The following is a 13,673-nucleotide window of genomic DNA, read 5'->3' on the forward strand; positions in this document are numbered from 1 at the left end:
TGAAGAAGTAGAAGTAGAAGATGAAGATGAAGAAGTAGAAGTAGAAGATGAAGATGAAGAAGTAGAAGTAGAAGATGAAGATGAAGAAGTAGAAGAAGGAGGTGGACAGGGGGGAGAAGAAAGAGGAGGAGATGGAAGATGAGGGGGAGGGGGGAGGGGGAGAAGGAGGAGAATGAATATCTTGCCGAGTGTGAGTTTAAAGAGAAGTAGGGCCATGTGTTCAGTGTCAAATTGCTAAAGAACTTTAAGCCGATTTCTCGATCCTTCACGATGAACGAACTTGTCCTTTCGCGCTGCCCTATCCCTCTCCCTCTTCTTCTTCTTCTCCTTCTTCTTCTTCCGTAATGGAATGAGTGTTAAGAAAGACATTAAGAGATAGCATATATAATATATATAATATTAAATTAAATATATATGTTACACAGGCGTGTATAGGCATATTGTGAGCTTTAGAAGAAGAAGAAGAACAACAAGTAGAGAATTCACCCTTCGTAAAGATCATTCCTCTTAACGAGAAGGGATGAAAGAAAAAAAAGAAAGTGGGAAGAAAAAAATAACCGAAAGTGTATGACTCGGATGAGTAGATAATATCAAATTTGGGATGACAAAAAGGATTGAAAGAATTGACGAGATAAATGGAACCAAACCTATCGGGAGTAAAGACTGTAAGATAAAGATACTTTAAGAAGAAAAAGAGTTGAAGGAAGGGGGTGGGGGGTGGGTGGATGGGTGAGGAGGACCTAAGGCATCGCTATTAAAGAGTACGCACCGATGGGAACAAAGCACGTAGCATCTGGAACGCGTTAGAGTTCTCCGCGTGCGTTCCCTCCGAACATCGCGTGTACCCTCTCACACATCACGCGCACGACCTATGCTTCACTTCTACCTACACTTTCTAGAATCTTATAGAGAGTGAGATAGAGAGAGAGAGACAGAGAGGAGGGGGAGAAGGGAGGGGGAAAGAGAAAGAAAGAGAAACACCCACGTGTATGTTATAAAGCCGCAGTACTATCTCAACGAACTCGACTACCCAACGAACGAACGAACGAACGAATGAACGAACGAACAAACGAACACGTAACCGGTCCATACATCAAGAACAAAGCACGCGTACGGACGATGCGTTCACGTATGATACCTATGGTACTACTATGGTACTTCGACTATTTGCAACTATTCATACGTTTCGATGGACGAATATTCATTCTCTGTTTTATTTCTTTCTTTAGCTCCTACCACCCACATTCCCTTCACCATCCTCTCTTTTTTTCTCTTTTTATCTATTCGATCTACTCATAAAGGTTTGTTCTCCAAAGAGTATGGTATAACATATAAATTTGTATATTTGTGAATGAGTTGTTATATTAAAATATGATTTAAAATTGTGGCAAAGTGTTAAAATATAATATAAATATTCAAACGTATATTGTATATATTTATATATTGTGTTATATTTACGTGACATGTGTGTATGCATATAGAATGCAGACGACGTAAGATAATACGAATAAGATGAAAACGATACCCCTTCGATATTATAACTGTCATATTCTTATTGTTTATTTGAATGAGACGATGATGTTGATGATGATGATGATGATGATGATGATGACCGACATGATTATCTCTAAGGTTGATTCGTTGTTTGTCTCTCTGGACAGTTCTTAGATTTTGTGTCTGACACTTATCTATATGAGTATATTCGAAGAATCTTTCATGAGGAAAGTTCTTCGCGTATCCTATTATGTATTTATCTATAATGCATATGTGTGTATGTATGCATACGTGTGTATCTATGTAACGTCGATTGTAATTTTATTTCTTAATCTTAATAGACACATCATCGGGCATACCTTCTTAATAATGAAATTCATTATTAATTGACTTTCTAACGCGAGATTATATTTACCGATCGATATACGTATATATATATATAGATATATACAGTTACGTTTAATTATTAACGTTATAACGATTTGCCCGATGGATATTTGTATTCTATTCAGAGATATTTCTAATAAAAATCTATAACGACAGTTTTTTTTTTCAATCAAATTGTTCAACCGTGCAAACAGAAACGAAGAAGAAGAAGAAAAAAAGAAATTTATACGAGAAATAATATGTTACAGGTCGATCCTATCGGTGTTAAAATTAATAATATGCAAACGTATTGCCGCAAGTTTTTTTGTGTTTGTTTTGTTTTTATATAAGTATATCGAAAGTGCAAGAAATCGCATCGCCTCGTTTAACTTGTGATAGTTATACGTTTCTCTATGATTGAGTTTAATGAATTTTTAATAGTATTATTTACAAAGTTACAATTAAACACGTGTGTTGTATTTAAGTTTATGTTATTTATACAGGAATAATGACTCATCGATAAAATCCACGTGCTAAATCACTTAACCTTCTCCATTTAATTATATCCTCGCGTATTGGCTTATTATGACAATCGTTTTTTCTTTTAAATCATTCGAATCGTTCGATAGAATTATTAATTAGTTTTTTGTTTGAAAGGGGGGTAGTTTATTATTATAACCATAATAATAACAATAATAATAATAATAATAATAATAATAATAATTTGATTTATTCACAATTACGCGCGGATCTTTCATTTTTCCGGTTACACATCCGACGGACAAGATAATATCTCGTGAACTCGTATCACTGAAATCGCCAATTTTGAAATATGATTTTCTAATGAATGTAATCTAAATTTAACCATCTTTTTCCTTAGTCTTAAACAATCGTTTCTTAAATTAAAACGTATCGATTATCGCGAAATCGGGCACAGAAATGATTAATCGTTAATGTTCTAATTACGATAGACGAATAATTCTACCTTTTGCTTACAATAGTTTTTCTTTGAATAGAATAATATGATATTCATTAGATTGGTCAAAGTCAAGTACAATATTACAAAAAGGGAGAGAGATAAATAGAAAGAAAAAAATGAGAGAGAGAGAGAACAAGATGAAAGTGGAAGAAATATCGATAGGCACTTGTCCGATAATCTTTTATATTTTTTTATAATTACAATGACACGAAGATTATTAAGTTAACTATTAAGATAAATCGATGTTATTCGTTTTTATATTGTGTCGATATATAAACCGTAATATATATAATATTCCAATAACTCATACATGCTAATATTTAATAATCCACGTGTAGACTTATAAAACATTCGAGCTGATATAATCTGTTTTTTCTTTTTTTTCAAACTATAAAATAATAAATATGACATGATTTATCGATCAAACGTTAAATATATACATATAGATTCTCTTCCATCTCCGAAGATTAACATGCCTAAGCATTATCTTCCAACATGACATTAGATAACGTTACAAAGAATCTTATCAATCCGTTCGACGAGTAATAATAATATTTTTGTTTCATGAAATTCTTGTTTCTCCGATCTATCTAAACAATCGAATAGAAAAAAAGAAAAAGTATGAAACCTTTTCGCAAATAATTATATTTTAAATACTTTACTATATAGTAATATATATAATAGTATAATATATTATTATATTAGTATATAATAATACATACTAATATATATATATATATATATATCAACTCGAAAGAAACACGATATCTCTACATGATGATGGTGATGTTTTATCATTATTGTTTATATTATTAGTTTATCTCATTCTTCGTTTCATTCTAAAGTCGATTTACGCAAGAATGGCTACTCCTTTTTTTTTCCTTTTTCTACTTCTTCTTCTTCTTCTTCTTCTTGCTTTCTTCTCATGCTCGAATCACTCTTTCGTTATCGCCATCTTACTCTCGCATCAAGAGAACCGAGAATCTCATGTTTTGACACTTTAGTACTGTGCTTTGTCTCTCCTACGAGCGTACTGTAGTCACTGACGCAATCAAAATACGCAGTATATCTCCTTCATTGTCGAGTTTACACGCTCGCATTTCCAAATTCATTGTATTATACCGAGTAGACGTCTAACGTAATTATAGAATCGTTCACATATCTCAAAGCTCGTGGGCCCACGTTTCTGTTTAAAATCCCTACACTACACAACTCATTTCATTACATATATATATATATATATATTAAATTTTCCTTGTTATATCGTCATCCTAGAAGTCATTCGAAATGTAACGAATCATTCATGAAGACATAACGGTCGTATTAAATTTTTGTAAATTTAAATCGCAATATTTATTTCTTATTTTTTCTTGAAAGTTTTTCTTTTTTTTCTAATAAACGTAACGTTATTACGTCTTCTCTGATTATTTTCGATAATATTGAGAGAAATTCGTGTTGTTGTTATTTTGACACTTACATTGGCGATTTAAAATTAAAGAATTTTTTTTTCCACGAAAATTACACTAGATATCGAATATTTCAAACGATTACGCTAATTAATAAATATCAATCTATCGTCATTCGTACACAAAAATGACGCAAGATGTCAAATAATTTATATTTTGATTAAACGAACGTTATTAGAAAAGAAGAAGAAAATAAGTCAAACGCATAATAAATTGTTATTTAAAATAAGAATATATATAAGAACAAAAATAATAATATCAATGACATTTTAAAAGAGGGTGAATATTATTTTCTTCTTTTTCTATTCTTTTTTTTTTATTACCACTACACAAACATAATATAAACCCGACCATATGGAAAATTCGCATGTAAAAACATATATATACACTCAATATTATGTAATCAAAGATAAACGTAGGCGTAAACGAGTTCGACGATCGTAATTCTCGAGTAACGAACTCGAGTAATTGATCAAGGACAATTATTTATGCGATGTTTTTTTAATACTAAAGGTATAATCGAAATTTCGAATTAATTGGTGCTCCTATTCTATGATATTTTCTTCATCGAGAACAGGTGCGATGACGCAAACAAACAAACAAACCAATGAAGAAACGAACGAACGAACGAAGCGTGCCATCTTTCACACGACGTGCATCGTCGATAAGTGTGACCTGCTCGACAATAGTTCGAAACTTAGTGGACTACACTAAGCTTTTATTATTATTACCGGTCCCCCTCTCCTCGTCCTCTAGAAAATGATTCGATATTTTTGGCGCGATCGTTCTCTTTTACCTACTACCTACTACATACCACCTAACTACACCGAGTGGGCAGACCATCTACAAAAGCACGAAGTTATTCTCGGGGAAAACTAAATCTCTTCGTGCTAGCCCGGAAAAGTAAGTGCCTCCTCCCCTCTCTTATTCCCGATTAAATAATGAAATAAACTCGATATTTTATCTAAAACGTATTTCGATTATTTCGATTCGTTCAATACAACAACAATAAAAATTCATATTTATATTCTAATCGTTTTGTAAAAGAAAAAAGAAGAAAAAAAAAACCAAAGGAAAAAAGGAAACGAAGGAGAAAGTGTATACGATAGGAGGAGGAGGAGGAGAAGATTTACACACACGTTTGTATTAATTTTATTTATATATTTATATTTTATAATGTAATATATACGTAATACGTAACGTAATACGTAATAACGTTCAAATAATAGTTACATTTTATAACCTAACGCGTTTGTTAATTAATTATTTTCATAAATATCGTTAACGAACCGATTCGTAACGATGATGATATTATTCTTATTCGGTGATTAATCAAAGATAAGAGAGAGAAAAGACAAAAAAGAAGCAAGTCCAATGAGAAAAAAGAAAAAAAGTAAAAATAAGAAATATGAACGATTATTATATTAGAGTGGAAGTAGTGTAGTAGTACTAGTAGTAAGTAGTAGTAGTAGTATTAGTAAGTAGTAGGAAGCTTTTTACCAGGCCGACAAACAAGTTACACCGCGATAACGCAGGTTTTATACGCGAAACGCATTAACCCGGGGCGCGCGCGCCTTAGTCGAAAGAAATCTTTCTCGTCGGAATAGTTATAGGGAATCGGCGTGTTCGTTTAAAAATAATTCAAGGAGCCCCGTTATAAATAAACCTCCGATGATTGTCTATATTTAAAGTTTTAGAGTTAGACAAAGGATCATAAATATAGACGAGTAAGAGAGGAGAGGAAAAGAGAAGAGAAGAGTAAGAGATGAGAACGTGCGTGTTCGATCTCCAGCGGTGCGAGTCTCGGAAAGCTTGAGCTTTCCAAGTGTGAGCTTTACGAATGAGAAAGAGAGAGAGAGAGAAGAGAGAGCTTTCAACTTTTACTATATAACGTTATTTTTATGTAACACGTAACACACGTTATACCGATCACCCCACTAGAAATGTGGATTTTAATTGCTTCACAATGAAAAATTTACTTCTCTTATGACTTTTAATAAGGGACCCTGTGCCTCTATCCCCGGATTTTCTCTCTCTATCTCTGTCGGTCTTTTTCTTTCACCCTTAGGGCGACGCCAGGGGCTGTTTATGTTAGGGGAACTACGCGACGACCCTTCGAGAGATCGCTCAACAATAAGGGCTCCCACTGTGCGCTTTAAGTCGCCTCAAGACCCAACATCGGCCCACGCACGTAATCTCACGCTATCGTAAGACCATAATCGCCACCTTTCTCGTTTGTTAGATTTCATTTGAAAAATTTTTAAATAAACCTATCAACACACACTCTGACCGCGTTTGATCTTACGATCCGTCGAATCTTATATCGCGTATTTAGATTATTCGTTTTATTTTATTCAATGACAATGATTACAAACAAAAATATGTTCTTTGTGAAGTAACTATTTAGTTGAAGTGTGATTGATGTAGACAGCTGTCGACGGATTCGTCGTTAGATTCGTCAAAATAATAACGACGAGTAGTACCCAAAAACTCGAAATAAAATCTTTCCCTTAACTTATTGCGTAAACCCGACCATGACACTTTATTCAACATTTTCCTATTTCTATGCTAATCGATTTTCTTTTTCTTCTTTTTTCTTTTTGGTTAAATATTATAAACCAATATCAAAAAGAAATATATTAACGAAGTGATTAAAATATATCTTTCCAAATTATATCGTGAGATTTTGCCGTTTGAGTTTAATATGATAACTCGTGTAAAGAGGATATGGGAAATAATTTTGGAAGGGTCGTGTGTATGTGAGGGCTTAGAAGCCTGAAGGAGCGTGGAATCTGGCGGAAGGAAGGCAAGAGGAGGATACGAAAGCAAGAAGGGTCACTAGGTCAGATGCGTTTCCTCTCTTACTTTGACACCCTTCGCGTAGTTTCCCCATCATTTTCTCTCTCTCTCTCTCTCTCTCTCTCTCTCTTTCTCCCTCTCGTATGTTCTAATCGTCCCGAATCCCTCAGTCTCGTTTCCATCGTTTGCGAACACATGGCTCGTTGATGCGTATCTATCTATTCTGTTAACTGGGAACGAACCAACCGGATCTTTTTTATCGCACGACGAAAAAACTTAATCGAATTTACTATCAATATATTTCTAATCAATGGTTTTTCCTATTACTAATTTGTACGATCTATCGATCGATAATTAAACCGCGTAATTCGGTAATGTTTTCAAATCAACGACGTTCGATAATTGATTGGGATAAAACAAATAAAATGTAATTTAAAAATGGTAAAAGTGTATCTATCGACTAGAAACTAAAATAAAGAAATAAGGAAAGAAAATAACGAGAGCTGTCACTCACCTGCCAAACGTGCTCATATCATTCTGCCCGTGCGTCGGTATCGCGTTCGGCACGTCGACGACGGTGTAGCGACACTTGTCACGTATCAAACAAAACGCACACCTGCACAAACTCGACACTGCCGACAACGAAGTAGGAGAACGATGATGATGATGATGTTGACGATGATGATGATGATGATGATGATGATGATGACGACGACGATGATACAAATGACGATGAAGATGAAGATGACGATGACGATGATGATGATGATGATGATGATGATGATGATAATAATACGACGACGGTTCCGTCGTGTTCGTTTAGTTCGATGTTGTCTCTTCGAAGATGATAACGATCAAGAAGTAATAACGAACTAATTGAACAATCCGGCAGTCACCAAAGTAACACCAAAAAAAAACCAGATATAAAGGCCTACGTCATGATTCCTCTCATAGAGTAACAGCAGAAGGGAACGTTTGTCAATCCTTTTTCTATTACTTCGTCGACGGGGAACTACGATGATGATGTTATTTCGTATTATAAATAATATTACCGTTGCCAACAAATAACCGATCAAAAATATTATTCAAGATCGGATAAAATACATACGTAATCAGAAGAAGAAGAAAAATAAAAAATAAAAAAAAAAACGAAAAATAAAGAACGAACGAAGAAAGTGAGAGAGGGGGGGGGGAGAGAAAAACAAAAAAGAGAGGATAAAAGGAATGAATATCAACGTGAGAAATAATTGTCGATATTGTTATAAGGAGGGGGTTAAGGGGAGAAGGGAAAAGAAGAAAACCGAAAAAAAAGATCAAACGAATCAAAACAAAACAAAACGAAAAACACTTGTCACTGGACGACGAAGTCGACGATCGTTACGACGACGACGATAAGATCGATCGATCAATCTATCGATCACGTTAGTTGTATCGATCGTTGGATTCTCTTAGAAAAACACTTGCGTATCGCGCGCCGGGGGATCCTCCCTCCTATTATTGTTAGATCCTTTTCGGGGGATCCTTTGGCGGATCGCGCGCGGTTGGCGTGACGCGTCCGCTCGCGGCGTCGTCGTGTTAGCGACACTCCTTCGGTCCACGTACCACTGCCGCGGGCAACGAGGCGCCGTGTAACCTCGCTAGAGCGCCGGTCTCGTAGTACCGGAAAGGCCGGCCGGGAACGAGAGGGAGGTCGCGACTCTCTACTGCTTTGCGCTGCTCTTGAGTTAGCAAGAAAGAGAAAGAAACACAGTGAAAAGGGGAGAAAGAGGGAGAGAACGAGAACGAGAAAGAGAGAACGAGAGAGAGAGAGAGAGAGAACGAGAAAGAGAAACTCCCCCTCTCTGACAACGACGGCGGCGGCGGCGGCGTCGGCGGTGACGGTGATGGTGACGGTGACGGTGACGGCAAGCATACAATGGAAATAATCAGCGCGTCTCGGAGCGTCGACTGACTGACTGAAGGCCCCGAGGATCGTGCGGGATGAGATTCGGAAGGCGCTGCTGCTGCTGCTGTTGCTGCTGCTGCTTGCTCGCTGGCTGGCTGGCTTGGTTGGTTGGCTTGGTTGGTTAGCCGGCGCGCGCTACTGCTTCATCTTTCCTCTCGCTTTATCTATCTATCTATCTATCTATCCGTCTATCACTCTCTCTCTCTCTTTCTCTATTTCTCTTCTTCTCTGTGTATCTTTGTCTCCCTCTCCAACCATTCAACTTCTTTCTCTTTTCCATCCCGCTTCTTCTACTGTTCTCTTCTCCCCCATATAACCCGTGCTGTTAACCATCTCACTCGCTCTTTCTCTATGCCTTTGTTAACTCGCTTCGTCCTACTTCCTCCCACCACACACATTTACCACCACCACCACTACCAATTGCCAACCTCCACCGTTTGACTACTACCCATCGTTCTCTTTCTTTCTCTTTCTCTTTCCCACCTCCTCCACCTCCTCCTCCTCTTCCGATCCCCCCCGGGATCCTTTAGTCACGTCTCTGTTTATAGGTGCGCGCGCGCTCGCGCTCGCGCAACTTCTCTCTCTCCACGCAAAGCCAACAGAGTTTATACTCGCGATGGCACGCCCCTTTGCGGGCGTAGTCGCCGCCTCCTTTCTCCGACACCCACGCTGCCGTACCCAGTCCTACTCCCGTTTCTACTCCCCACTACTAACAACCTGACCACCACCACCATCACCACCTCCACTTGTGTTATTATTACCGCACTACTACTGCTGCTTTCGCTGCTGCTGCTACTACGCTAATACTACTACTACTATTATTATACTACTACTATACTACTGCATTACTACTGTTGCTGTTTTAACTTCTTTTATTTCTTTCTATCTATCTTCCTCTTCCTCTTTCTCTTTCTCTTTCGTCGTGTTAGAACTGTCGTCTGCCGATCGTACTCCTCAGACGTTTGCTTTCCGTTTCGCAAAACGACAACTTCTGTCTGTTTTCCTTTTTTTTTCCTTGTCCTTTTCTTTTCTTTTCTTACTAGGCTTTGATAACGAGCCTACGCATAGAGAAAAGCAACCGATTTATTCTTGTTTCTCTACTAATGAATACGAACTACCGACCACCCCTAAAACTTTACTGAACATCGACCTATCGAACGTCACGTGGCACCGTTAACCGACGCATATACGCACGCATGCTGCACGGATCCATCCATCCATTCGTCCACGCACGCTTGCGGTTACGTATGATACGCACTGTGACCCAAGTTAACACACGAGCACGTGCCATTTTTCATCGTAATCGGCGAGAACGCGTTCTCGCGCGCGCGCGCGCCTTATTTTTTTTATTTATTTTCTTTTTTCATTCTATTCGAGTCAAAAAATCGAGTTTAAATATAAAACGATTAATCGAACTTTGGAGAAAATAATATTGTTTAAAGTTTGTATTAAAATATATAAATAAAAAGAAAAAAAAATGAGAGACAAATTTTAAAACCAAATAATAGATCAATACAATTTCGTACAATTATAAATATATATAAGAAATAATCTCTATGAATAATCAAATATGTTTGCAAAAAGAAAAATAAATAATACGAAAATAAAACGTTTATAAATATTACGAGACCGTCCACAAATATATATATATATATATATTTCTTTTTTCCCCCGCAAACGATTTAAATCAAAAAAAGGGGGATTCTATTCCGCAGGTAGAAAGGTTGGATTTGTGGAAGAACGGTGAGTAGAAGGAGGGAGAGGTGGAGAAAAGAGAGGTCGAATCAGGTGCAACGTAGGTCTTTGGAGGCGGCGGTGGAGTCTGGCAGTGCGCATTGTCTATTGTCTCGAGCAGAAGCGGTGGTGGTGGTGGTGGCGGTGGTGGTGATGGTGGTGGTGATGGTGGTGGTGGTGGTGGTGGTGGCGGTGGCGTTGGCGTTGTAGCAGTGGCACCAACGATACGGTACAACCCTCGGCCGGCGCCTATCGGCCTCGTCGTGACGCCGTAGTAGAGAGGTGGTGAAGAGAAACGACCAATAGGAGCCCAGGCACACCCGCGCAAATCACAATGCTCATTGTTGTCGTCGAGCTGTCCGCCCACATACCCCTGCTGCTGCTTGCCTCTCACGCTTTGCCACCACTCTTTCGCTAAAGCAACTCTGGCACTGGTGGTTCCTGCGCTTCGCAGGAACTGGTTACTTCTCCTGATTCGTTCTTTTTTTTTTATATTTGATTTAATTCTATTATATAATAGAATATAGTTATTATAAATCGATTCGTTTTTACTACAATGATATTTTAATAATAATATGTTCGAGGAAGATATCAAAAAATGTTTATCGTACGAAATATAACACAACGTGTTTTTATGTTATTATACTTTATTTATTTATTTATTATTTTATACGATTATTAAACATTTTTTTTCTCTCTTTTATTTACTTTTAACTTTAATTGTATTTAAAATATATTTCGGAGAGTTTTCTAATACTATAGTTGGATATTTAATTAGAAGGAAAATAAATAAATAATTTCAACGCAAATGGTTAATGATATTCTACGTATCCGTATAAAGAAAGGTACGAATGATATCATAGTCCACATACTACGTATATTCATCGTGTACCTATATCTTAATTGTAATCACATTTTAATTGCCTATGTCTTAATTTATTAAAGTGTAGCACAGTTAAGTTCGTTTTTCTGGTATCGTAATAAGAATTGTAAAACATCTAAGATACATACAATGTCTAGTAAGAAATTGTAGAATATAATATATTATGCCTGGGGGACAAGGAAACGAGAAAATATCTCTTGTTTGTTATTCAAAACGAATTATTATTAAACTCCCGTACGGTTACTTCAAATTATTTCTCGGTATTATTATTCCGAGTTGAAGTTTAACACGCGATACCTCGACGGACATACCCTAAAGCATTATACAAAAATAATGTATCATTTAAATATCTCAAGAAAGTTGTTTTTTTTTCTTTTCTAGAATCAGTACAGAACGTGAATAACACAAAATATCATAAATAACTTATATATACGCGGAAAAGAAAAGAAAATATTATTTAATAAATCCTTATTTTATATTATATCTATCTATCTTGCGTTATAAAAATGTTCTTTTAGTAAAGCGAAAAAGATAGGGAGATTCAAGGAAGGTACAAGACATTTCCACGTATGTGCCGTCGGTAAAGGGTTCTTCGGTTGACGTCAGTCGGTTTCTCTCCGGCGTGTTCATCCCTCCGCAACATCCCCCACTACCACCACTACCATCACCACCACCACCACCACTATCATCACCACCACCGAAAGCGTAGCACGCTCGGATAGAATATCCTGTCTCGTTTCCGCCATAGGTAGAAGTACACAACACAAGGTTGATACATCGCGTATGTACATATATATATATATATATATATATATATACCTATTTATATACTACCAACAACATACTATGGTTGTACTACTATCATCCCTGCTGTTCTTGCTCGTGCGAGGAGCAAAAGCGAAACAGAGAGAATAAGAGAGGGAAGGAGGAAAAGAAAAAGAGAGAGAGAAAGAGAGAGAAAGAGAGAGAGAGAGAGAGAAATGGTCGGAGCGTGGCGTCGGTGCGCATCCCTTTCATGTCCTCCGCAAAACCATTCCTTCCAGCTTGTTCCACCGCGAGTTCGTTCTCCGCATCACCGCACCCTCGACTCCTACCTCTTACAACCCCCACCCTAAGTCCTCCTCACCCGTTCTCTCCCACCATTATAACCCGCCTTTCGTCCACTCGCGAATGCTCTCTTTTGTCAACAACTACGAGCCACGATCATTACCCGTTCTCTTTCTCTTTTCTCGTTTTTCTCTTTATCTCTCTCCCTCTCTCTCTCTCTCTCTCTCTCTCTCTCTATCTCTTATTTTCTCTTCTCTTCTCTTCTCTTCTCGTACTTTTCTTCCTTTTCTCTTCCTCACCGTTTCTACTATCTCTTTCTCGACTACTAAGCTTTCTTTGAAGTAACATAACGTTGTACACACTCGCTTGCTAGCAACGTCGATACACCCGAGATTTTGCGTTCTTTGCCAAAGGAAATATACGCATTGCGTCGCTCATGCGTGTCTCTTTCGTATAAAAGCTTGTGAAAATGTGGAAATGCTTTTATTTCGGTTTCATTATTTCGAATAACGAAGCATGTAAATATATGATAAATGATCATTTGGTTAATGATGATGATAATTATTACGAGGACAATGAATAATTATATTATTAAGATAAGAAGGGTAGGTATATATATATAAATTTTATGATTAAACGTAAATATTCTTTGAAAAGGGATATGATCAATTATTCAATTCTTTTCTTGAGTTATTCGTATGCGAGGAAGAGAGCATAAGGAATAACTCAGGATGGACTTTCGCATTCTTCTTGGAAATCGCGACTTATCTTCTTTTGAACTCGTAAAACTCGTTCCTGTTCATATATTGTATCGCCTAAAAGGCATTCTACTTATGGCATGCGATAGAAATCAGATGTGCCAGCCTTGGACATAATTAGGAGGAAAGAAGAAGGAATATGGAGAATGTTTAACGAGAGAGAGAGAGAGAGAGAGAGAGAGAGAGAGAGAGAGAGAGAGAG

General features: G+C 37.1%; 1 protein-coding gene across 5 annotated transcripts in view; it reads right to left on the bottom strand.

Moving 5' to 3' along the window:
- The window catches only part of LOC106793760 (transcription factor SOX-5), a 200,436-nt gene that overhangs the window by 54,910 nt on the left and 131,853 nt on the right, over positions 1–13,673 (bottom strand). The window contains exons 1-2 of one of the 5 annotated variants that reach the window (XM_014760948.1): positions 8,213–8,232; positions 7,619–8,116 (exon numbers count right to left, since the gene is read on the bottom strand). The exons of 3 other annotated variants lie outside the window; for them this stretch is intronic. In XM_014760948.1, the coding sequence (XP_014616434.1) occupies positions 7,619–7,635 (17 nt within the window). In that variant the 5' untranslated portion in view covers positions 7,636–8,116; positions 8,213–8,232. One more of the 5 variants, XM_014760947.1, reaches the window with a different exon arrangement.

Source organism: Polistes canadensis, unplaced genomic scaffold (genome assembly GCF_001313835.1).
Source record: "Polistes canadensis isolate GaletaPanama2010 unplaced genomic scaffold, ASM131383v1 scaffold_18, whole genome shotgun sequence".
In the NCBI taxonomy this organism is placed as follows: domain Eukaryota; kingdom Metazoa; phylum Arthropoda; class Insecta; order Hymenoptera; family Vespidae; genus Polistes; species Polistes canadensis.